Raw genomic sequence first — 27,787 nt, 5'->3', positions numbered from 1 at the left:
TAATATGCAACAAATTTAATTAAAAGTTAAAAAATAACTTATATACAGAAAATATATTACATAAAAGAAGTAACAACGTCATAGGTTGAAATGAAATTTAATCATGGTTGTAGTTGTAATACGGTCATGTGATGTCCCATCTCCCACAGAACAACTGCCAATCGTCCAACCGTCGCCGTTGACAACCGAGACCAGGGACGCAATATCTGCTCTGCCATCTATAAAGAGAGCGAAATCACAACATAATTAACAGCGCGTTTAATTTTCATAACTGATGTGAGTTTATTGTCTTTCATGGCAAAATACTGTAGTTACTCCAATGCAATTGGCATTCTTATTTCCCCTTTTTGGAAAACTTTAAAGATAATAGGCCTATTTTGATGTGTAGGCCTAACAGAAAAGTTGTGGAGATTTTTATTCATTTGCGACAAGCCAGAAGTTGTTTCCAGCTTAGGCTATGTTACGAAATATAGTAATGCAAATTACGAATCTGAGTCAGAATAAGAAGTGAAGTTGTGTTGGGAAGAGTGGGTGAAGAAAGAATGATGTTGAAACTGATAAGGAAGAGGAAAAGGAAAACTGGCTGAGAAGAAACTGCTTACCAGAGTGCTACATTGGAGTTAAATCGCTCGCTTGAACTCGGTCGAGTGTCGCACCCTCGAGTGAGATACGATCAGTCGTGATACGCTCGTAATAAATAGAAGCACAGTACAAGGTCATCTCACCAACATGTCTTATCTTGTAGGGAAGGCGACAGATAAGATACACATATGTTTTGCTCACACGGTAAAAATAAGGTTTTATTTTCTGCGTTTATGACAAACGTTTAATGGAACAGTCAATGGAACGTACCAAAACAGAAACATGAAGTTATAAATAAAATAGTATGAAAAACTTCGATATAGGCCTACAGTTATTATTGCTAATTAATAATTATTCAATATTTGATTTACCACATATATAATATGATAGGTCCATACATAGTGTTCCGCCTATATACTGCGACAATGTAGAAACGTTTTACAAAATATGATTGATATAGCAGTAGATTAATAACAATATTAGTACAGAGATAACGTCACAGAAAATATAATAAACGAATAATCATGCTGCACAACTGTTACAGACGCAAAGGTTGATAGGCCTACACTAATTATTAGAGATTATTATTATTATTATTATTATTATTATTATTATTATTATTATAATTAGAAAATTTGATACAGTTCTTGCATTATCGTGATTGTGTTCTCCGTTTATAATTACATTTAGATCTAATAACATCTATCAGATGTGGCAAAAACAAAATCACTCCTGTGTGGAAAAAAAAAAATAAAAAAACAATTTACCTACGATATTTATATTACATTTTAAAGCAAGTTTTGTAGTTGTACTATGGAGAGGTTAGTTAAACACTGCAAAGTTTTGAAATGATGAACATCTATGATGTTACTACACAGTTCATCACTGTAACAAGAACGAATGTCTAACGCTCGGCTTATACCGTTCGAGGATTTATCGCTCGTGACAATTTTACCCATCATGCATGTGCGCTGCCTATCGGATTATGCTATGAACTACTTGGCGCTCGAGCCAAAACGTCCGATGCAGACCTCTGCTGCTTACTAAAGGATGCACTGGAAGGAATGGTGAACGAGAGGTGAGTTCGAGCAGAAGAAGATATCAGATGATAGACGACACTAAGATATATGGATCATATGCAGAGACTAAGAGAAAGGCAGAAAACAAGGAAGATTGGAGAATGCTGGATTTGCAGTGAAAGACTTGCCCTGGGGCAGAACACTTATGTAGAAGCAGTCGATGGGCCTCACCTTTTCGAAGTCGTCGTGCCGTTTGGAGCGACGGGTTGTGCTCGTGGCAATGGCGTCGAGCGTCTCGGGAGAGAAGTTAAGACGCAGTCCCAGGACGCGCCATGACGCACCTAGTCCACTGGCCACGATGCAAATGTCTCTGTCCGTTAGCTGCCTAGTGCTCTGCATGATGTCTCCGTTCCCTGCCCTGCAGTCTGGAACCTGGCTCTCGTCCTCTTGCTGTTCCTCTTCCACCAAGTCCACTTCGTAAGAGAGAAAGAAGAATACAACATACTGCGACACGGAAATACTGTAGCTATTACTGTTGTACTACTATGATGTACCGTAGTACGTATGATATTTCCATGCAGGAATTCTGCGTTACCATATGGTGAAGAATAGGCATAATGGAGAAAAATTCTCTGCGCACGGGGACTCGAACCCGGGTTTTCAGCTCTACGTGCTGACGCTTTATCCACTAAGCCAGTGGTTTCCAACCTCTTGTGAATGATGACGCACTTTACTGAACGCCCACGATATCGCGACACACTTATTTGTTTTCATTAAAAATAATGATATAGGCCTAATAATAACAATCAATGCTTTTCTTCTGGAGAGGAAGATGGTGGAACTCTATATAGAATATTCTATAGCGGGCGGGGAGATGATTAGGCCTACTGTTCACTGCACGGAAATTTTGTCGTTTTTAACCTCCTTTTTGTCCAACTAAGACTTTCAAGGACTAAGCGGAATTCAAAGAAAAATAATATTAAAAACATAGTTATTCACACATATTTCGGTTCCATGATGAAAAATGTAACAAAAAGGTGCCGGAATACCAGAGTGTTCCGTCAGAAAAGAGTACTAATAACAATTTCTATGTAGTGTCGGACATCCAGTGTTGTAAATAGGTCGATGTTAACACGCAAAAAAAAAAAAAAAAAAAAAAAAAAAAAAAACTTCAGTGGCATTAGAAAAAAAAAAACAAAGATAACTTACGTGTCACTTAACCTGTCTATTCTGGATGTCCGATAAAATATTTTTATTATCGTTTTTGGAAACTCACCTATTTAAATTAATGTGGTTTGCACTTGGTGGGTTGCACAGAGTTTCTCTATATGTGACCTTATGATTGACACGCCAATACGTAAATCATCTTCAAGATGCATCAGTCTGTTATTTTGTTTAGCCTAGAGTTCACTATTTTCATGGTAGAAAATGCTAACTGATTGACATAAGTATGACGTTGACAATGGCAGTTTTAGTTTATTTAGCACCACCGACTGATTTGACAAAATATTTTCGCACGTAAGACATTCGGGATTTTGTTTATATTCATCTTCACTTTACGTAAAATCATATTGCAAGTATTCATCACTATAATATTTACGAAACGCAGTACGCTTTTGCGAATCCTGAAGGGAACTTTCGTTCACATTACTTGAATTAGCACTGCTGTATCTAACCTAGTACTTAATTTCAGATTGAGTTTTTTTAATTGAAAATTTATCCATAAAATATAAACAAAGAACTTTTGATAAAATAATCGCACTATCACTCGCTCACACGTATATCTGAAACTGACCAATGTGTTCCGACGATTCTAAACTCTGTTCATTACCGTACTAAGTGGAAAGAGTAAACGAGTTACTAAGCATTGTTGGAGGTGTTCATTTTCATTCGAATTATCGCCACGCAGAATAATTAAACTGAGCATTGTTGCAGGTGTTCACGTTTCATTGGTAAAGTCTGTCTCAAAATAAAATGTACCATATCAAAGACTTCGTTGTAAATAAAAAATGCGTTGTAAAGAGACTTCCTGGATGGCATAAAATTTATGTTTCAGTTCCAAAATTTCGCGACACACTCCATGGGGCTGCGTGACACACCGGTTGGGAACCACTGCACTAAGCCACACCGGATTCTAGTTCCGATGCCGAATTGAATCCTTCTGAGTACTTCATCATATGATAACGCATAATTCGTACATGGAAATATCATATATGCACTTCAATACATCATAGTAATATGATATGCGTAAATAATCACTTCGTGATTCAAGAAGGCGCTTCACTAATTTCCTAAATTATCGTGTAAAAAATTAATTTTTGTAGAACGTTATTTTTATCTCCTGTAAAATTTTCTTTTTTGAACTTGATCGGCTTTGCACCGAGGTCTTAAATTAAATACTGCAAGTCTGGAACAGCAATTATTTTGATTATTACATACGAGAATACATTAAGATACCGTTAATTCCAGGTCTTTTTCCCTCTGAAAGCCGGCTACGATTTACCATCAGTGAAAACGGTCATCAGATAAACTTATTAGCCTATTTGAGTCGCAAATGTAAAGTCCCACGAGGAATCAAACCTTAGGCCTACATATGACAAAGCAGCAGGCAACTTCTCAGAGACAGATTCATGATAGAGTTTTCATGTAGCCTGCTACTTAACTCGGTGCGATTTTAGGATGTTTTCCCATCTTCAAGCAATTTCCTGTACAAAGTGCTTTTGAGAGAAGTGCCACGCCTGCTGTCCCAGTAACCTTCAGTGCATCCATAAAAATACAGCCACTTGTTCCGTTGCCATTAACTTACTTGAAAGGTCGCATTCAGTGTCGAGAAATTTGTTTTTTTTTTTTTTATAAGGAAAAGAATGCACAATGTTAGCTGGACGACTAAAGATTCTACTTGCCGAAGATCGGACTTCAAATCCCGATGAGTCCAAAACAAACTTTTAGAGAAAGAAGACGGTGTTGGGAAATGATTTTTCAGAATGCTCTCATTTTCCATACCATGTTTCTTCCACAGTAGGCCTATCTGTCATATAATAATAATAATAATAATAATAATAATAATAATAGTAATAATACTAATAATAATAATACTAATACTACTACTACTACTACTACTACTACTAATAATAATAATAATAATAATAATAATAACAATAATAATACTAATAATAATAACAATAATAACAATGAAGTTTCAAATTTTTCGACTTTTAGGCCTACCGGTACGTCTTACAAGGGAAGTATTCAAGTTGTCAGATATTGGATATTTCTACAGGGCGGTTCACAAAGTTCTCCCCCGGTTTATGGAAGTAATTCCTGAGGTTATTTGGAACAAAAATGTAAATAAATTAATCGAATCTTTGCGATGTTTACAGCCCGATGTCGATCACATGAACGTAACAAATTGGAATTCTTTATATATTACGATTTGTTTCGTATGTAATGTGACAAGCGTGAAGGTCGCCTCTGCTTAAACGCATTGGAAAATCAGATGTTTCTTTAAGTATAGACTCGACAAATACGTCATTAGCTCTTGCTGATGATGTAGAAATGTCCAATATTTCTTTCTGACAACTTGAGTAGGCCTACTTCCATTGTTAGTAGGCTACACAAAAAAAAAAAAAAAATTAGGGGGTAAATCTTACCCCAATTTTTCATAGAAGCTTTTAAATTTAGGATAAGCTACTTCTGAAAGTGTCGTCCTTCCGCTCGTATAAACTTACTACATGATATCGCGAGAATATTGTCATTCACTGGTCTAATCTCATGAACAGAAATTATTTCAGGCTCACTATTAACCTGGAGTTCTTTTAATGTGCGAATTTGTGCGAAATACTTTGTCTTTCAAACTGTCCCATAGAAATGGAAATAGAAAGAAAAAAATAAAAATAAAAGAAGAAATAAAGAAAGCAGCAGGAAATATAGAAAGAAAAAAAGTAGAAATAAAGCAATCAAGAAATTAAGAAGGAAAAACCAAAAAGAGAAGAAGGATTAGAGAAATAAAGAAATACAGCAAGAAAGAAGAAATAAAAACGAGAAAAGAAATAAAGGGATCAAGAAATGAAAAATGGAGAAAGAAAGGCAACATCAAACAAGAAAAAGAAAAGAGGAAATAGAGAAAAGAAAATGGAGAAAGAAAGGCAACATCAAAAAAGAAAAGAGGAAATAGAGAAATGAAAAATGGAGAAAGAAAGGCAACATCAAACAAGGAAAGAGGAAATAGAGAAATGAAAAATGGAGAAAGAAAGGCAACATCAAAACAGAAAAGAAGAAACAGAGAAATGAAAAATGGAGAAAGAAAGGCAACATAAAAAAGAAGAGGAAATTAGAGAAACGAAAAATGGAGAAAGAAATTCAACATCAAAAAAGAAAAGAGGAAATAGAGAAACGAAAAATGGAGAAAGAAAGGCAACATCAAAAAATAAAAGAGGAAATAGAGAAACGAAAAATGGAGGAAGAAAGGCAACATAAAAAAAGAAAAGAGGTAATAAAGAAACGAAAAATGGAGAAAGAAAGGCAACATCAAACAAGAAAAAGAAAAGAGGTAATAAAGAAACGAAAAATGGAGAAATAAAGGCAACATCAAAAAAGAAAAAAGTAGGGAAATGAAAAATGGAGAAAGAAAGGCAACATCAAAACAGAAAAGAAGAGATAGGGAAAGAATGGAATAATTAAGAAAGAAAGTATTAAATAGTGAAATAAAAAATGGAGTAAGAACCCAAGGGAAGTGGAGTAGGGAAGGACACGTAAACGACTACGGCCAGTGCAGTGTCATTTCCCCAGGATGCATATGTCATATATGCGGCAGCTATAAGGTATTTTAATGACTGTACACAGCCTACAGGCATTGAAAGGCATTTAGAAATTCTGGTGTAAAAACGATTGTAACGTCTCATATTTTTCATACTAGTAATTAGGCACTAAAATATTATTGAGGAACAATTAAAATTTTACATATCCGATAAGAACACTGATTGGCTTACAAGGAAAGCATAGCCTACACTTATTGTATTATGTAACAGCGTGGAAGTTTAACAAAATATTTTTTTATGTAGCCTATAGCGTTTATATTTGACCTACATTAATATAAAAAAATGAAAGACTTTTGTGGAACGGAAATTACACTGACGTTGCCCTGGAAATGCTTACATCATCTATACTAATAATAAATCTGTAGCCGAAATTTTTCTTGTAATTTTCGATTTTACAAAAATAATTGGTCCTAACATATATAATTAACCACCCTGAAACCGAAAATCACTTTTTTGAAAATTTTGTTTGTATGTCTGTCTGTCTGTCTTTCTATCTGTATGTTTGTTACCTTTTCACGCGATAATGGCTGAACCGATTTATATGAAAATTGGAATATAAATTAAGTTCGTTGTAACTTAGATTGTAGGCTATATGGCATTCAAAATACATTATTTAAAAGGGGGGTTATAAGGAGGCCTGAATTAAATAAATCGAAATATCTAGCTTATTACTGATTTTTGTGAAAAATGTTACATAATAAAAGTTTCTTTAAAAGTAATTTGCGATAAGTTTTATTCCTTGAAAAAATTTGATAGGACTGATATTTAATGAGATAAATGAGTTTTAAAATTAAAATAACTGCCGTCTAAGGCCGTGTAATGAATTAAAAAACAAATGACTTCGTCTAAAAGGGGCCTTGTACAGCAACAATCGAAAGCTATGAAAGATAGCCTACAGATAATGTTTCTGTGTTTGTATGAAGTAATATCGGAAGCTAAATTAACCGATTTGTATAATTAATTATTATTTCACCATTGGAAAGTGTAGTTTCTCGAGATGGACATAATGCTATAATGTTATTACAGTAACTTCTGATATAATATAATATAATATAATATAATATAATATAATATAATATAATATAATATAATATAATATAATATAATATAATAGTCTATAATATAATATAATATAATATAATATAATATAATATAATATAATATAATATAATATAATATAATATAATATAATATAATATAATATAATATAATTTAAGTTATTTGAAGGGTTCAGAACCATAGTGGGCCAAGCGCCATTTACTGAATACGTAGAAAATAAGGGTTAAAATTAAGTTATTACCATAATTCAATGGAAACCTATAACAAGTAAAATCAAATATACACATTAAATCTAAATGATGTCAATCTTCATTAAAGTATGGTTGCATGTAATAAAAATTAAGAAACATGTTAAAAGAATTGTGGTTGCACCAAATGAGTGTCTCTGGACCAAAATGATCGCATTTTAATTATTTGGATGCAATTTAAATTAAGTAACATATTAAACGATTTATCCTTCTATCAAACACGAACGTTCCCTGGATCAAATGTCCTATTTTAATTATGTAATTACTTTGTATTTATTTCTAACGGGTGCAGCGGAGCGCACGGGTACGGCTAGTACTCAATAAAATGACAAACGAGTCCATGTAAGGCGAGTCCGTTAAATATAGACGTATACAGAAAAAATGACACGAAAAAATTACTTAAAGAAATTTCAACCGAACAGCCATTCTGTGATATATCTATATAAAATTGTTGTATTTTATGTGCTACATCCCCTGATGAACTGGCTCGCAAATATTGAATGTGAGGGAAAAAAAAAAAAAAAAAAAAAAAAAAAAACAGGTCCAATAGTGAAAAATTGGCTTGACTCTAAATACTAATAAAACTACCTATATTCAATTTTCTTTAACAACGAAAGGTTTACCTTCACCTATGAATAATTATCACTTAGTAATACATAATATTTCATGTGATGAATTAACAAATAATTATTGTAATTGCCCACATCTAACACCTTCCACACAAGTCAAATATTGTGGAATTATTATAGATCAGCATTTACGTTGGGTTAAAGAAATTGATTTTATGTGTAGCATAAGAAAGACAACTTATAAATTCATAATACTTCGAAATTTTATCACTAAGGAGGCATTGAGAATAATATCTTTAGCTTTAGTACAATCATTAATACAATATGGTATAATAAATTGGGGCGGAGTAGCATCATCTGTACTTAATCCATTCATTTTATTACACAGAAGATTGATAAAAATTTGTCTAACCAAAAATATGGATTACCCAACAAATTTAATTTATACAGATTTTGAAGTATTAACTATTGAAGAAATTTATTAATATAGCTTACTAACTTACTACCACAGAAATCAAATAAAACATAAATCTACTCGACATGACTATCGTACTCGAAGACAAAAGTCTACTTTCCCATTAATTGAGCCTAATGTTTTACAAGTGCAGCTCTTAAACATGGTGCTAGTTTCGGCCCAAGACTTCGTAATAAAATTACAAACCATTTTCCAAATTTGAAATATTTTAAAACTGAACTTTAAAAAAAAGAAATTTATAAAATTATTTCCGATATATAATATTAACAAATGTGTGTATTTTTTTATCTTTTATTTCTGTCGACTATATTAATGTTTTTATTGATATCACTGGCTTCTGTCTGATTGTAAATTTATATTAAATGTGTTTTTTTCTCTCTTTTTCTCTTTCTTTTTTTTTACTCTTGTGTGTTATTTATTGGTTTGAATTAAGTTAATTACTGTATTTAATCAACTGTCTTTGTAAATTTTATGTTATATTATTGGCTAGGAACACACCATACACGAGCATGGCTCTTACGGTAGTGACTAGAAACATTTTTGTTTTATAATTTTAATTTGTACTCACAAGCTAGCTAGTTAAGTAAGTAAGTGAGTAAATAAATACATAAATAAGTAAATAAATAAATGCCTAAGTAATTAAGTTAGTAACTAAATAAATAAATAAATAAATAAATAAATAAATAAATAAATAAATAAATAAGTAGGCCTAACTAAGTAAGTTAGTAAATAAATAAATGAATAAATAAATAAATTAATTAATACATCAATAAATAAGTAAATAAGTAAATAAATAAGTTAGTAAGTAACTAAATAAATAAATAAATGAATAAATAAATAAATAAACAAATAAATTAGGAGAAACAGATATAGGTCTACAAAGACAGAGAGAAGAATGCCAAAAGCTAGCGTATTGGTATGAGATGTGGTAAGAATGTGTAGGCCTATTTCCGTGAAAATATCGAAACAGATTTCTTGCAGCATCACAATAAGAAGATAAATAAAAACAAGTGAAGAATAAGTAGTAAGTAGATATCTCATTTGACACATTTATAAAATATATTTTAATTTTTAGGGCATACGTATCGCAACTTTCTCTACTTAATACCGGTACTTTTAATATTTTCCACTTGTTGTAATAAAATATTACATATATGAGTATAATGGTCAAATGTATAGATTTTAGTTTAAAGAAACCTTCAATAAATCTAAATTCATTAGGAAGAAATACTCTAAGTTAACAATTTCGCAGCAATATAAAGAAGCATTGTTTACCTGGATAGCGATGCGCAATTGCCTGGAAGTGGAGTCTGCCCGTACTGTGGCGCCAGCTGCTAAGGACCCTACGTCTTGCGGTGCGGTCTTCGGTCTTCAGCGGCCACTTCTGCATCCTGTTCATGATAGCCGTCGTCACTTCTGTCTGTCCTGCAAGGGTAATAAAACACTTACTGGAGATTTTGGTTGTCAAGGTATTCCTCCATGGTCAGTTGAGGGGAGTGGCTCACAAAAGGTTAGCGAATAGCAGCAATTTGTTGTAAACCAATGAGGGAGGCATTTTTGTCTTTCAAAGTATCGAAGTGGGGGGAAGAGGAGTAGGATCATTTGGTTCTTGGAATTCATTAGCGGACGAGGCGTGCCTCCCCCACCTTAATGCACACTTACGGAGTATTCGTATTTGGGAAATAGTGTTCATCTCCGGGATGGTCATCTTTAGTATGATATTCTTGCATATTTAAGGGTTTCCTAGGATAATTATTTGTCATTAATACATTTATTATTTAATACGCCACTTGATTAATTAATTCACTATAATTTCTCATTATATGACGCTATAAAATAAATTTCAAGATAAAAGAACATTAGATCGATTTCCCTACTGATACGGAATAGTGATTTTTTTATATGCAATCTCTTCCCTCCTCTCTCCCTCTTATCCTCATGAACTATTGGGTGTATTTAATATTTTTTCCACTATCTTCGTATAAAATAGGCATTTACTCAACTGTTTTTAGAAACAAACGAAAGCTTTTTTCTTAGAGCCATTCAATATTGTTTACTGAGAAATGCAAAGTTTATTTAATATTTTTGTGGGAAATAAAGATTTAATTCAAGTTATTACAGAAATGTGATAGTTAAGATGAGATATAGAGCTCTGAAATAATAAGCATTATTATTATTAACTTATTGTCCCGCGCCGTGGCGTCTTGGTCTAAGACATCCTGCGTTACGAAACGCGCGCTGGTTCGAGTCCTCATGAGGAAAGAAATTTTCTCATGAAATTTCGGCCAGTGTATGGGACCGGTGCTCATCCAGCATCATGATGCACTTGGGGAGCTACGATAGGTAGCGAAATCCGGTTGAGAAAGCCAGCTATAACGGCTGGGAGGATCATCGTGGTAATCACACGATACCTCCATTCTGGTTGGATGATCGTTCACCTCTGCTTCGGTATGTAGGCGTGAGGCCAGCAGCCGGTTGGTCGGTCTAGGCCCTTCACGGGCTGTAGCGCCACTTATTATTATTATTATTATTATTATTATCATTATTATTATTATTATTATTATTATTATTATTATTATTATTATTATTATTATTATTTCTATCACGTATTAACCCTGGTGGCCTGTTACGGTCTCACTCCATCGTTTCAGCGGACGGCCCAAAGATCTTGTTCCTGAAGGATGGTAATTTAGTGCTTGCCGTGGCATCTTTGTTTTAGGCATCCTGAGTATATGAGAGTTTCATTTCTGTCTATAATTTTGAATTTTCTCTAACACTGGATCAATATTTAATTCTTTCGAAAAGTCCAAATTTTTCTGAGAAAACTATGGATTTTCCACCAATATGATATTACACATTTTTGTTACATACAACATGAGCTCTTCGCTCTGAAAATCTGCAAGGTTATCACACGCACGCACGCACGCACGCACACACACACACTCTCTCTCTCTCTCTCTCTCTCTCTCTATATATATATATATATATATATATATATATATATAGAGAGAGAGAGAGAGGTTTAACAGCTTTATATATATATATATATATATATATATATATATATATATATATATAATGTATAGGTTGAAATGAAAAATTAGGTTCACTTATTAATTAGGCTATATTAACTTATTAATAGTGATTATTGTGTGCAATTAAGTTACCACTACCACCCGGGGTTTGCCCACTTGCAAAATAAATAAATAAATAAATAAATAATACAATAAATAACTAAATAAATAAATTATATATATATATATATACCTAGGACTATATTAATTTCTATCATAACGGTAGTGGAAAACATTATGTATACAACCTGAGGTTTAACAGCTTTATCACTCGTGGTTCTTGTGATAAACGAACCTCTTGTCAAGCAAAGCTTTATTTTAGCCTGGAATTGCATAAATAACTCTTATATCTACAAGCCGATTTACCCACGAAGTATTTATGTACTAAATAACTTATAATAATTTCTACCAAAATAATCACACTGGTTTTCCTGGTAGCTTTTTTTTTTCAGATCACAACGAATAAACAATGAAGCTATCAAGACAGAATGTCAGACTAATTTGCTCGTGTCATGTTTTACATTATAAGGTATTGCTATAGTGCTAAATATTACATCTTAATTAGTGAACTTACTTCCTTTCTAAAAGTTGTCAGGAAAATAACATCTTTCAATATCAGTAGTTTTATCGCAGTGTGAAATCCTTTATACAGATAATACAGTTGGAATAAATAAACAGTCGATCTTCAACGAAAAGTCAACACCCTACTGCTCGAAATAAGTTTACAGTCCAAGTCTCCGTTATCCTAACAACGGGATCACGTCTTAAACCAAGAGAAGGGTGAATCATAAAACTCCACTGTGATGCAACGCACTGCCTCATGTAAAATACACGGCGGTCATAGCGGAGCTGGTACATCTGTCCACAGGGCATTACCCGGGAGCTGAGTACGTCTTTATTCAAGGGGATGAGATCACTACCTGCAGCTTTAACGCTGCGTGTAGACTACGGCCATGGGTTGAAATTCCACCTAGGCCGAGGGTCTTGACCGTTGTCAATGTGGAGGGTCGGCGTGGTGTCGATCCCATGCCATGGTAATCCCACCCGTAGGGAAAACGAAAGAAGCCCGAAGATGCACGTCACAGCCTACACCATCCCACTGTGGTATAAGGATTTTGAAAATACACGTACGTAGTAAGAAGGTGTAAGGAATGGATGAGGGAAGGACTAAGTAAAAGGAAAAGAATAAGTAGATTAATTCGTTGTGTTCTGTAAACCCATAATTTTCCCATTTTTCCTATTTTTCGCCCTCCTCTTGGTTGTCTATCATCTGATATCTACTTACTTGCTTACTTACAAATGACTTTTAAGGAACCAGAAGGTTCATTGCCACCCTCACATAAGCCCGCCATCGGTCCCTATCCTTTGCAAGATTAATCCAGTCTCTATCATCATATCCCACCTCCCTCAAATCCATTTTAATATTATCGTCCCATCTATACTAGACACAACATATCATGAGGTACTAAGACACAACTTCGACATTTTTCCCCTATTACTTGATCACAAGCTAAAATCTAGTGCTTTTCCAGCCCACAAGTTCACTTCATTACTGCCAACACTTCCTCTAACACCCGCAAGTTACAGATATTAGGATAGTTAGTCATTTTGTAATTGTTAGGAGTGGCACAATTGATTCCGGTCGGAGTTTATCTTCAGGCTGATAAATCACGTTCGGCAAAAATTCACCAATTTTAACATTGTGTGTATATTTTATTGTATATCGCGATTATAATACATTATTTTTTATACGTCTTGGCCTCCCTAAAGGTCTTTTTCCCTCCAGTCTCCCAACTAACACTCTATATGCATTTCTGGATTCGCCCATACGTGCTACATGCCCTGCCCATCTCAAACGTCTGGATTTAATGTTCCTAATTATGTCAGGTGAAGAATACAATGCGTGCAGTTCTGCGTTGTGTAACTTTCTCCATTCTCCTCTAACTTCATCCCTCTTAGCCCCAAATATTTCCTAAGAACCTTATTCTCAAACACCCTTAATCTCTGTTCCTCTCTCAGAGTGACAGTCCAAGTTTCACAACCATACGGAACAACCGGTAATATAACAGACTTCTGCCCCGAAATATTCTTTCATTCACAATTTCTTTCAGTGCATCTTTCAGTAGGCAGTTTCTTCCATGATAGCTAGTGACCTTGCCAATATTTTTTTTTCTCTTCCTGATCAGTTTAAACATTTTTCTTTCTTCATCCACTCTTTCTAGCACAGCAAGAGGAGGTATATAAACAAAAAATAAATGAAAAAGAAAAGAGAGTGAGGAACAAGGAAGTGGTGATAAAAGGAAAGATGAACAAGTAGAATGGAGATAAGGAAGGGAGACGAAAGAAAACAATAAAGAAGGGAAAGAACGAGTGAAGAGAATACAGGAAGGGAGAAAAAGAAAAGAAAGGGAACAAGAAAGAATGCAGGAAAGAAGAAAATAAGAAAATAAAGGAAGAAGGGATGGATGAAAGAGGAAGGAAAGAGGAAATGAAGGGAACAAAGGAAGATGGAAAAAAATAGGAAGAGGAGAAATGAAAGAGGGACGGAGGAAAGAGGAAGGAAATAGAGAAATATAGGAGGAAAAACGAAAGGAAAGGAAAAAAGAAAGAAAGGACGGAGGAAAGAGGAAAGAAATAAAGAAATAAGGGAGGAAAGAGGAAATGAAGGGAACAAAGGAAGAAGGGAGGAAAGAGGACAGGGAAGAAATAAAGAAAGAACAGAGGGAGATAAAAAAGGAAGGAATTGTGTAGCCTATTCGGAAGTAATTCATGTACAGTATCTGCTTTGTGTGTGATTTAGCACTAGCGTGTTGGTCCTGAATTCAAACGGCCCGGACTCGATCCCCGGTCTGGTCGTGATGGAATTTTATAGTGGACAAATTAGATTTGCAGAGGATTTTTCTCTGGGTCCTTCATTATTCCTCTGTTATTTTACCAACACTCTTCCATCTATTGTCTGTAACTGTAGTTAAAAATAGGCTGAACTCTTGGGAGCAATATGAGTTTTCGATGATGAATGGATTGCACAGTTAAATTTTGTTCTGGACGAGATATAAAGATTAAAATTTTCCTGGAGCCCTTCCAGTCGTAGAGGGAGTTCTCTTACATATATGGGTAATAAGTCTGAGAGTTAATAACTCAAGATTTACTTCCCTTTCCAAAGTACCCCGTGCAAAGGATTGTTAAAAAAAAAAAAAAAAAAAAAAAAAAAAAAAAAAAAAAAAAAAAAAAAAAACATTGTCACTGGTTGGGTTTGAGTCTGTCAACTTGGTTATAATGACTAGGCCTACTAATACTAAGGACGCTATGACAAGGAAGTAAAAGCTATGAAATAATCTTCGACGCGGATAAGAACAGAAGCTGAAGGCAGAGAGAAACGGAGTATTTGAGGATGTAATGTAATGTTTTTTTTTTTATTATTCTTTGCAGTCCGAGAAGACTCTAATAAGCAGAAATTTGCCACACGCTTTACTTTTCTCTCGTCTGATCCTCTATTTCCTTAGAGTTTCTTTTTTACTTCAAATTCAGGCGCTGACATAGTCTTCATATTTTAGCATTCTAAATCTGATTTTATTCTACATTATGGAAGGCATTTTTGCTTTTCAAGATTAGATTAAAGTCTATGAAGAGAGATATCGATTGTTCAATGAAAGATTGAATACTTAAGTCATTGCTACATTCAGAATTATTACATTACGTACTTATTCTTTTTGAGAGTTAAATAATTCAGAAAACAGAAAAAGAACATTTCTTACTTGATAAAATGTTAAAAGCTTGCGAGGAAAGTAAAATAGGCTATTCTCAAACTCTATCCTATGTCTTGAATAAATTGTGAAACCGTTAAGATTTATGAAGCAAAAGTTCGATTCCCGGTCGGGGCAGGTTACCTGGTTGAGGTTTTTTCCGGGGTTTTCCCTCAACCCAATATGAGCAAATGCTGGGTAACTTTCGGTGCTGGACCCCGGACTCATTTCACCATCATTATCACCTTCATCTCATTCAGACGCTAAATAACTTAAGATGTTAATACAGCGTCGTAAAATAACCTACTAAAATAAATAAATATAATCTTAAAACGTTTTACACTGCCTTATTATATAAGAAATTGATTTTTTAAATGCAGCATCCACTAGCATAACTTAGCTTTATTGTAAATATTATGTCCGCTATTTTGTTTTTGTACTGTATTAATGGCAGTCTCTCTTCGATGCGGTAACAACAGCTCTGAACTCATATTCTGAAATAGGCTATCTTAAATATTTCATTGCTAAAATGTCTTCGTTGCTAAACGATTTAGAGCAGGTTTAGGCCTACATCATTATTTATCAAATAAGCCTTTAGAGATTTACAATTTTGTCTATAGCCTATTTAATAGAGGAACTTCGGGTATTATGGAATACCATTTTTGTTTTTGTTAAGCATCTAAACATTATTAACACAAAGTTAATGATTGGTGAATATATGATTTGCTTAACTTCTTTTTAATTGTTTTTCATACCATTAACTCAATAAATTAATTTTATGTTAATTAAATAACGGGTAATATGGAATACGAGGGTAATATGGAATACAACAATTTTTACCTGGTAATGTTGGCTTTTACTAAAAAAAAATACTAAAAATGTGTTAAGTAATCGGAAAATTAAGTGAATTGTTGAAATAACTACATAAAAAAAACAAGGTTTTATGGATATAATTCAATCCAAACCAAATACAGTGGTTTCATGTCAACACAGTCAATGTTCATTTCCGTTAATAGAGAATCTGATAATAGGTGTATTCCTATATATGTAAAAGTACCGATAATAAAATATCTAATTTCGAATTAATTAGGCCTCTATTTTTCTTGCAGTTAGCCTAATGGGCGTATGAGATATATGGTTATAAGAAGAACAATATGGAATATTAGTATTATATATATTAGGCCTACCCGCATAGTTATTTGTAAAATAAATTTCTACCACACGATCGTGGAAAAACATAAACACTTAAGTTAATACCACTGACAAGCAAACATTCTTATGGGGGCAGATAAAATTTTCTTTCTTCCATCATGCTAATAATGTAAAAACAAATGCTTATACAAATTTTGACTACTCGAGCGCAATTACGAGTGTCGTCCAGAAAGTAAGCTTCTCGGAGGCCGTTTACAGAAAGAAAAGAAAATTTCATGGAAATATTTATTGGAACAGATATAGCAATTGTTGTATTAGTTTTCAACATATTCCCATCGGAATTGAAACTTTTTTTACACTGTGGGATCAAATTTTGTATCCCTGTGTCGTAGAAGTATGCCGCTTGGGATCGGAACCAGTGTGTGACAGTCATCTGCACCTCTCTGTTGATCCCATGGTATGCGGAATAAGTTATGTTATAAATAGCTCAACATAATCGTTGTATCTGTTTCAATAAATTTATCCATGAAATTGAGTTTTCTTTCTGTAAACGGCTCCAGGGAAACTTACTTTCGGTACGGTCCTTGTAATCGCGCTCGAGAGGCCAAAATTTGTATAAGCACTTGTTCTGATATTATTAACATGGTGGAAGAAAATTAATTAATTTTGTTATTTGCCCCCATGAGAATGTTTCCTTGTGAGATAACTAAGATTAACTATTTCATTACATTGTGCATTTTGTTAAATTGTGTATCACATGCATATTTAGTAACCGTCTACTAATATAAAATAACCTGCAAAAGTTTTAGAAAACAACGGAACATAGAACTGTTTACTAACAAGTTGTCACTACTTCAACTCAAGCGAGACTGCAAGCGTAGAGCCAGGAGGATCATATGAAATAGTTTCCGTAGTTTTACTATTCCATATTACGCGAATATTCCATAATACTCAAAGCTCCTCTATACTGATAAATAATATACACAACTTTGCGTAGGCCTAAATAAACAGTTTGTCTGAACTTAATAACTCTATTTTTACACTGAAGAGACCAAAAAATAAAATAAGATAAATAAAAAAAAAATACAGTTCTTACACTACCTGAACTCAACACTGGTTACAATACATCACACGTAACTTTTATACTTATTTCTGGCAAAAGATTATACCTTCTGTCGATTAATATTGTTTTTCTTTATAATATTTGAAAAGTCTGTTGTAGAAATATTAACGGGAGAGAAAAAATCCTGCAGGATATGAAAAAAAAAAAAATTAAAACTTTTTATAGATCTACTTCGCTTCTTTATACCGAAAAAAGTTGCAAAAATATAAAGCAATATAGCTTCATTCGTAGTGGATTCGTCAAAACTGAGGAGGAAAAACTGTGCGAACACTGAACTGTGTGGACGCTTCACAACTCCAACGATTTACATGATGATTTGCATGTCGTTTTATTTGATGACTTCATTGAGCTTCTGGACCGGGCTTTAGGAAGGAAAAAGGGAAAGATGAAAGGGTAGAAGAAATTGATAAATCTGACCTCAAAAGAAAGTAAGGAGTTGGACAGTTGATTAAATACAGAAATGAAAAGGGTTTCAGGTAGAAAAACCAGTTAGGCGTGCAATGTGGCTGCAAACCTGACCCACCCCATATCATTGTTAGGATTTTCTAAACTATAAGGAAGGAAAAAGATAAAGCAGGAAAGATAGACAAACTGGAAAAGAGAAAAAAAAAAACCATTTATGGGACTGAACTTAATACATAATAATTACATTTTCAATTGTTTAGCTAATTTGTTCTGCAAAAACGCAGAAGAAGGCGTGCAATTGACAGTATACCTGCATGAGATGGGGAACCAAAGGAAAATGGTGGAAGTAGGGACAAGCTATGAAGACAATTTATTAGGAATGTTTGATAAGATACAAAAATAAAAGGGACTTCAGGTAGAAAGATAATAAATGTCCGGAAACCAGTGAAGCAAGCAAAATGCCAAGTTCTTTTCTAAGTGACTCCAAGTGAGGGCTTCAAATGAAGTGGCTGCAGCAGCTTTCCGCTAATTAAGTCGTAAGGGGTAAGTAGCTACCTGGTCCGTCACACATTATTGTTAAGGATCTTCTAAACTATCAGGAAGGAAAAAGGGAAAGCAGGAAAGAGAAAAAATGTAGTGGAAGAAAAGAAGGACTTATGAGACGACTGAATTTAATATAATTAATTACTATTGACAGTACACTTGTGTTGGTGAGATGAAGAATATAAGAAAATGGTTAAAGTAGACACAAATTATGAAAATAATTGATACTGGACGGTCCAAGAAAGGCAAAAATGAAAAGCGTTTCAGCTAGAAGATAATTATTCACGTCAGTAAACCAGTGAGACATGCAAATGGTCCATTATTGATTGGTAGTTGAGAAAATTGCAAATGAACTGACCATCGGAAGAAAAACAAAACCCGATGCAAGGCGTCGGTTGCTGGCTAACCCCGAGTTACCCAACCGGTGTGTGGCAAGGAATCATGAGATGTGTCTCGAAAATTTGGAATTTAACAGTGGAAACATCCGAATTTGTACTCTAAATACATTATTATATGCTGACGATCAGGTTCTTTTTGCTACAAATGAAGACGAGCTGCAATACTCAATATATCACATGAATATAATAACACAAAATTTCAATATGAAAATTTCCCCAAACAAAACAAAAATTATGGCGTTCCAAAGTAAACAGCCAGTTAGGAGTAAAATTTGCATTGGAACCCATACGTTAGAACAGGTAAACTCATTTAAATATTTAGGTTATAATTTGACATATTTACCTGTTACTGATATATCTGAAAATGTTCAACATTTTAATGGAGCCTTAAGAATCATCAACCAGGTTTTCACAACCACGAAAACCCAAAAACATACCAGGTTAAAAGCTTATAAAGTTCTAACAAGACCTGTCCTCATGTATGGTATTGAGGCCTGGACTGTCCGAAACTCAGATGTTAAACGCCTAACAACTGCGGAAATGAGATTTCTAAGGAGGACTGCCGGCTACAGCTTGCTTGACCACAAAAGGGATGAACTAATTACAAAAGAATTGAAAATTACACCATTTATGAACATCTCAACCACTATAGACAAAAATGGCTTAACCATGTCAATAGGATGGTCCGTTCCAGACTCCCAAGACAAATTCTCCGCTATATACCACATGGAAGACGATCTTTGGGACGCCCACTGAAAAGATGAACGGAGACCGTAACAGGCCACTAGACCTAATACCTGCAAGGACGATGAAAAAATGTTATGTTTTATTTAACGACGCTCGCAACTGCAGAGGTTATATCAGTGTCGCCGGATGTGCCGGAATTTTGTCCCGCAGGAGTTCTTTTACATACCAGTCTACTGACATGAACCTGTCGCATTTAAGCACACTTAAATGCCAACGACCTGGCCCGGGATCGAACCCGCAACCTTGGGCATAGAAGGCCAGCGCTATACCAACTCGCCAACCAAGTCGACGCAAGGACGACGATGATGATGATGATGATGATGATGATGATGATGATAATGAACACTGGAATGATAAGTCAATACATTGCTCATTAATGCACAAGTGTGGTTCACGTGTATCACCATCCCCCGACATAGTCACATGTAGTCGCGTAGGGGTCATATCTTGCCTTTCTGTCTTTAAAGTGCAAACCAGTTTTTTTATCATATAACTTCCTCGGCAATCTGTGCCTCGAAATATTCATATCGATGATGTAAGTGAACGTTGTGTGTTACCAACTGGACGCGGTAAACCAGGCATGTTAAACGTGGGCATATCTAGCCTTTAGACGAGGTGCAACAATGACGTAGAATCTTTCTTAAAGCGTGTGCCTGCATGCGATTTTGTAAGCAGAAGATCTCTAGATTGCTTGCCAAAGGGCACAATATACCAGCGCTTGACATCTCTGTAAAATGATATATACAAAGTTAGGTAAAATAATTCAAAATGTGTATACATATTTTAAGAAGGGAGGAGCACAATAACATGACCCACTTGCAAAAAACTACTCCCAACTAGTTGTGTAATATGGGAATTCGTAGACTATTCACTACCCATTGCTTAGCTGCGGAGAGTGCTAAGAATTTGGGCCATAGTCGGAGCGGTTTGATTTGCATAAAATTCATAGAATGTTCTTCGAAATAGTTCACGACTAAATTACTTGTACACAAATCATTCTGTTTTGAGCACATTTTTGGATGGAATACTTCGCTATTCTAGTGCAACTATTTCTTCAACATCGAATTCCGTAACAACGCATATTTATGAGGTTAACTTCAATAACAATTCGTTACATTCTCAGTCCTCCTGGTAATTTATTCAGCAAAAGCGAAAAAGGAAAGCGATCAATTGACAGTAACCAACAATTGTGTGAGATGAGAGACTCAAGAAAACGCTCAAAGTTGGGACAAAATATGAAGATCACTGATTTTAGACGGTGCATCAACGGAAAAGATAAAAAGGGTTTCAGGTAGGAAAATAATTGTTCACGTCGGTAATTCAATGATACATGCAAGTGATCTGTTGGTAGCGACGAAAGGCTCAAGTGAACTGGCCACCGGACGGAAAACGAAAGTCGCCGCAGTGGCGTGGGATGCTAGCTAACCCAGGCCGCATCATTGTAAGGGTTTCCTGACCAGGCTGGTTTAGACGCAGTGCCATCGTGCCGTGGCACAACCAGAACACAAGAGAGAAAAGGAGACAATTGAGGTGTTTGAGGGAAAAACCAGGCAGTTGCAATTCAGTACTTTTCGAGATAATGAAGAAAAACTTACCGCCAAACAATAAGCATGTACAGAAGAGGCAGGTCCAAAATGGATTATAACTGTGAATGTAAAGGCTGATTCACAACATACCGGGAATGGAAACGACAACGAGAACGAGAACGAGAACGGAAATAATGTTAAAATAAATGCATTTAAATGTGCGCATTCACAATAGTTAATTGTGAATCCTTACATTTAAATACATATACAGTATTTTAACAATATTTCCGTTCTCGCTCTCTTTGTCGTTTACGTTCTCGGTTTATTGTGAACCAGCTTTAACTCTTGGAACTACCTGGTTCTTCGACCAAACGATAGAGCGTATTTTTTTCTTCCTATGTGCATAAACAGCTATAAAAAATTGGCACTGCCTGGTTTTTCCCCCAAACCCCTCAATTATGTAACAAATTTGAATCATTCCAATGCTGCTTTAGATATGATAAAATCAAGTGTTCCATCTGTTTGCAAACCACAGAGGTGAGACTAATAACGCAGTCATTATAATGTCACATTACTTTGTTTCACATTTATGTTTTATCACTGTTGGCTGCATTCGAAATTACTTTGATTTAAACACATCATAATTTCAGTCATCCAAAGACTACTGTAATTAATGACGTCACAATATTAACAGAAAGTATGGCCAGATTCTTCGGAGTAATGCGCATAAACATTTTATGTTAAAAATACTGTAGTAGGAAGAAACGCCAGAAGACATTGCGAAGGAAAAAAGAGAATTAAGTACAACAGAAGAGGCAAGACCTATCCTGTGATCTTGCCATGTGACATGGCTATATTACCAATGGATATGGAGGAGGAACATTGGTTTTTGTCTGACAAGTAAACATTCTCATGGGTGCAGACAAAACAGTTAATTTTTCTCTTCCACTATGTTAATAATGTCAAAACAAATGCTTATACAAATTTTGGCCACTCGAGCGCAATTGCAAGGGCCGTCTAGAAAGTAACTTTCCCTGGAGCCGTTTACAGAAATAAAACACAATTTCATCGAAAGATTTATTGGAACAGATATAGCAAATTATTTTAGTTATTTTTCAACATATTCCTAACTGAAATTGAGGCATTTGTCATACCGTGGGATCAACAGAGAGGTGCAGACATCTGTCACACACTAGTTCCGATTCCAGACTTCTACGATACAGAGATACAATAGTTGATCCCACGGTATGACAAAATATGTAAATTCCGGTGGGGAATATGTTGAAAAATAGCCCAATAATTGTTGTATCTGTTCCAATATATCTTTCCATGAAATTGTGTTTTATTTCTGTAAACGGCCCTAGGAAAACGTTATTACTGAACGGCTCTCATAATTGCGCTCGAGTGGCCAAAATTTGTATAAGCATTTGTTTTGACATTATTAACATGGTGGAAGAAAAGATAACTTTTTTATTTGGCCCCATGATAATGTTTGCTTGTGAGCTAAACTTCTGTATGGGTAGATTCGTATAATATTAACCATCAGGAAACAAACTCTCTTTCTAACAGTTCATTCTTTCCCCGATCGCACAGCTCACATGCCAGGTCTCACCTTCTTATTTAAAAGACAAAAGGAGAAAAAAGGAGATACACTTAACAGAAGAAAACAAGAAAGAAAGAGAATAGATCGAAAACATTAACACTTGATTATTCTTAAGATTAAAATGAAATTAGGTCTTACTTTCCATTGGCTCTGAACTTGAACTTCAGTTTACTGCAGGACATCAGCTTTCAGTGTTAGTTCTCTTATCGGTCTGACTGTAATCTGTCACGGAGATAAGACACAGCAGAAACCTGAAATATGCGACATGTAAGTTAGACCTAATGCAATTCCTAATAGGCCTATACATCAATATGCAGTCGAGTATTTCCGAAGTTCAGAACGTAGTGAACGGCAATGAGATCTCGTTGCATTTTGTAGCTGTGTAAGTAAATAGGCCAATAAAACTCTGCCAGTAGAAACAAATATAGGCCTATTAAATAGGCTAAATAATATCCATTTTAAGCTGCAGAGCTTGATCAGACAAAATTAACTGATACTCGACTGACAACGGAGCAATAGTGTAATGTTGGTACTGGGAAATATTGATGTAATCCGACGCTACTTATCGGCAATCGCTTTAGCCACCACAGATCTTATGTCATTTTCCGCTGAAATCTCACAGAATTATCCATCAAAATTCCATGACATTATTTAGGAGCAGGACTATTATCAGGGATCAGACATAATTCTTACAGCTATTATGCATCACAAATCTTACTTAATTATCCATCACGAATCTCTCATAGTTACCCTTCACATAGGCCTATCTCTGATCATTATCATAAACTCACAGCCTATTCTGCACGTATCAAATACTATTCTCTGTCACAAAAATGAGATTACTCAGCAAAACGTCCTGTACAACGTAGACTTAATAGTATTATTTACCACAAATTGCACAACATTATCCGACTCAAAAAAAAAATCAATCATGTGTGAATGGGTTATTTATGAAAGGGCCTAAGACGCTAATTTTGTGAACATGAATTTGTAATGTAATAACTGGTCTTTGGGTGTAGATAAATCGATTTAGATATGAAGAGGACAAAGTTTCACACTGTAATGCTTAGTAGAATTTATGATACAATTTTTAGTTCAGCCTTAATTTCAAAATTTCTGCCTGTAAGCAGTTTTTCTTAAATTGCTAACAATTTGGTATTGAAGACTTAGGCCCTTTCCATAAATAACCCATTTATGTGGAGACAAAGAGGAAGGCAGAAAAATAGGAAAGCCTGGAGAATGCTGGATTTGCAGTGAAAGATCTGACATTGGGCGGGAAACTATGAATGAATTAATAAAAATAAAGTAATTAATATTAACCAACAGCGAGTTAATATTACGTAAGGCCTACGTTTGGTAAACAAGTAACAATTATTAGCAGATTAAGCATAATAATAATAATAATAATAATAATAATAATAATAATGAAGAAACTGGCTAACATACTCTATTATCTCCTGGCTTAGTTGCCTCATGAGCGATGCCTTACTGTTGTCACTTGTGAGATTGAAACCTGTCTTCGAGCAATTGACTGAACAATAATAATAATAATAATAATAATAATAATAATAATAATAATAATAATAATAATAATAATAATAAACTGGCTAACATACTCTATTATCCCCTGGCTTAGTTGCCTCATGAGCGATGCCTTATTGCTGTCACTTGTGAGGTTGAAACCTGTCTTCGAGCAATTGACTGAATAATAATAATAATAATAATAATAATAATAATAATAATAATAATAATAATAATAATAATAATAATAATAACGTAATTGTTAAGCACGGGAACGCCATTTCGTAGCAGCTCCTAAAAACACTGGACGAACATAGCAGACTACATAGAAAATAAATGGAACAGTTCCAATGAGTTCCACGATAAAATACATATTTTTACTTACAACTTACTTATAAATGGCTTTTAGAAAACCCGGAGGTTCATTGCCGCCATCACATAAGCCCATCATTGGTCCCTATCCAGACAAAGATTAATCCATTCTCTACCACCATATCCCACCTCCCTCGAATCCATTTTAATATTATCCTCCCATCCACGTTTCGGCCTCCCCAAAGTCTTTTTCCCTCCGGCCTCCCAACTAACACTCTATATGCATTTCTGGATTTGCCCATACGTGCTACATGCCCTTACCATCTCAAACATCTGGATTTAATCTTCCTAATTATGTCAGCTGAAGAATATATACAATGCGTGGAGTTCTGCGATGTGTAACTTTCTCCATTCTCCTATAACTTCATCTCTCTTAGCCCCAAATTCTTTCCTAAGCTTCTTATTCTCAAACACCCTTAACCTCTGTTCCCCTCTCAAGGTGACAATCCAAGTTTCACAACCACACAGAACAAATTTTTACTCCATTTGTAAATTGTATTTTCTCTTGACCAAAAACACGCTTAGTAAAAATAATTATTTTACGTGAACGAAATTAGTAAGCTTAGTAAAACGGTTTAGGTAGGTCTACACATTACCGTGGCTCGCTGGATCTGTTACCTTTCATCTTATATGTTATCTGAGTGCTACGAAATGGCGTTTCTATGCTTATCATTTGATGATGATGATAATAATAATAGGCCTAATAATAATAATAATAATAATAATAATAATAATAATAATAATGTAACTGTGGATTGTCGATCATTATTCGTATTACACCAATAGTATTAAAACACCATTATTAACAGATTAAGCACCGAAATAAATTACTTTTATTTTTTACTAGCCGTACCCGTCCGCTCCGCTGCACCCGTTAGAAATAAATATAAAGTAATTACATAATTAAAATAGGACGTTTGATCCAGGGAACATTCGTGTTTGATTAGAAGGATAAATCGTTTATTATGTTACTTAATTTAAATTGTATTTAAAATATTAAAATGCGATCATTTTGATCCAGAGACCACTCATTTGGTGCAATGACAATTCCTTTAACATGTTATTAATTGTTATTACCAATTATTTTTGGAAAAGCGAAAATTAACAGAAAAATGTTGGCTACAGATTTATTATTATGTTTATATTATATTATATTATATTATATTATATTATATTATATTATATTATATTATATTATGTAAAAAGTGTGTTGATAACGGATGTACTCGAATTAGAAAGTTTTTAATTTGTTGTGGGAGCTCTTGAATCTCAGGAGGAACAGCTTTTACAACAGCGCAACATAATCTGCTTGGCTCATTACCCAATTTTTTTGCATTGCATTTATTGCATATATATTTTATGTATTTTAACACGATTCAATTGAGCATAGTTAAAATTTGAATTATAAAATAATGGATTGCTAAGCTAACGTACTATTACTGCATACTAAATCAATACACTCTCGTTGTTCGTTAATTCTCTGAGATAAAAATGAATATGTTCATAAACATTATTTTAAGAAATACAGGAAATGAATATACAGAATAACCTATCAAGTTTTCTGTGCATAAGAAGCTATTTTAATCTTACCTGTCCTCAATTCACTCACAAGTTACTGTAATAACATTATAGCACTATGTCCATCCAGAGAAACTACACTCTCCAATGATGAAATAATAATTAATTATACAAATCGGTTAATTTAGCATCCTATATTACTTAATACAAACACAGAAACATTGTCTGTAGGCTACGTTTCATAGCTTTCGATTGTTGTGTCCAAGGCCCCTTATAGACGAAGTCATTTGTTTTTTATTTCAATACACCGCCTTAGATGGCAGTTATTTTAATTTTAAAACTCATTTATCTCATTAAATATCAGTCCTATCAAAATTTTTCAAAGGATAAAACTTATCAGAAATCATTTTTAAAGAAACGTTTGTCACGTAACATTTTTCACAAAAATCAATAATAAGCGAGATATTTCGATTTATTTAATTGAGGCCTCCTTATAACCCCCCTTTTAAATAATGTATTTTGAATGCTATATAGCCTAAAATCTAAGTTGCAACGAACTTAATTTATATTCCAATTTTCATCGAAATCCGTTCAGCCATTAGCGCGTGAAAAGGTAACAAACATACAGACAGATAGACAGACAGACATACATACATACATACAAACAAAAATAAAAAAAAAGCGATTTTCGGTTTCAGGATGGTTAATTAAACATGTTAACACCAATTATTTTTGGAAAATCGAAAATTACCAGAACAATTTTGGCTACAGATTTATTATTAGTATATAGATTTGCTATTGTTTGAAAAGCGAGTCATTATTTCATATACTTAAATTTTATACACATTACATTAGACTACAATTAATTAGAAAATTGCAAATATACAAGAAATACTGCTTTAAATGACAAAAAAGACATTTATTATTGAATTAGTAAGAACCACCTTAAAAAGGCAAAATAAAAATTGGCGCTATCACTTCGATTTACTCCAAATCACATTTATATCTATGAAAATGATTTACTTACACCCAGTAAAAAAGGCATTTTGCCAAACATCCGGGCTCTTCATATTACAATACCAACAAATAAGAAGCATAATAATAATAATAATAATAATAATAATAATAATAATAATGATAATAATAATATTCTCACCCGAAGCGAATGCACGATGTTCGTTGATTAATTTCTGAACGACAGTTTCCGTTTCTACATAAGAGCAATATTTCACTTGTTTTTGTGGTAAATTAACCAGTGAGCTATAAAATTACGGTGACGGTCAATGATCTAGT

General features: G+C 34.1%; 1 protein-coding gene across 2 annotated transcripts; it reads right to left on the bottom strand.

Moving 5' to 3' along the window:
* LOC138699848 (uncharacterized) lies at window positions 1-27,787 on the bottom strand. 2 transcript variants are annotated; one of them, XM_069826038.1, is made up of 5 exons: window positions 27,651-27,787; window positions 23,222-23,334; window positions 10,045-10,194; window positions 1,833-2,074; window positions 1-218 (listed from the first exon to the last, which is right to left on the bottom strand). In XM_069826038.1, the coding sequence occupies exons 2-5, from the start codon at window positions 23,226-23,228 to the stop codon at window positions 102-104; spliced, it is 516 nt and encodes a 171-aa protein (XP_069682139.1). In that variant the 5' UTR covers window positions 23,229-23,334; window positions 27,651-27,787; the 3' UTR covers window positions 1-101. The 2 variants fall into 2 exon arrangements, with proteins under 2 accessions (XP_069682139.1, XP_069682140.1); XM_069826039.1 differs by lacking the exon at window positions 23,222-23,334 and having other exon boundaries at window positions 27,651-27,784.

Source organism: Periplaneta americana, chromosome 5, assembly GCF_040183065.1.
Source record: "Periplaneta americana isolate PAMFEO1 chromosome 5, P.americana_PAMFEO1_priV1, whole genome shotgun sequence".
NCBI classification, from domain to species: Eukaryota; Metazoa; Arthropoda; class Insecta; order Blattodea; family Blattidae; genus Periplaneta; species Periplaneta americana.
This window is presented reverse-complemented; position numbering and strand designations above follow the sequence as displayed.

What these genes read in the sequence shown, in the direction of transcription:
- LOC138699848 (XM_069826038.1), bottom strand. An exon ending in AATTGCGCATCGCTATCCAG is followed by an intron (nt 2,075 to 10,044) that starts GTAAACAATGCT and finishes TCTCTTACGAAG; the next exon opens with TGGACTTGGTGGAAGAGGAA. An exon ending in GGCACGACGACTTCGAAAAG is followed by an intron (nt 219 to 1,832) that starts GTGAGGCCCATC and finishes CTCTCTTTATAG; the next exon opens with ATGGCAGAGCAGATATTGCG.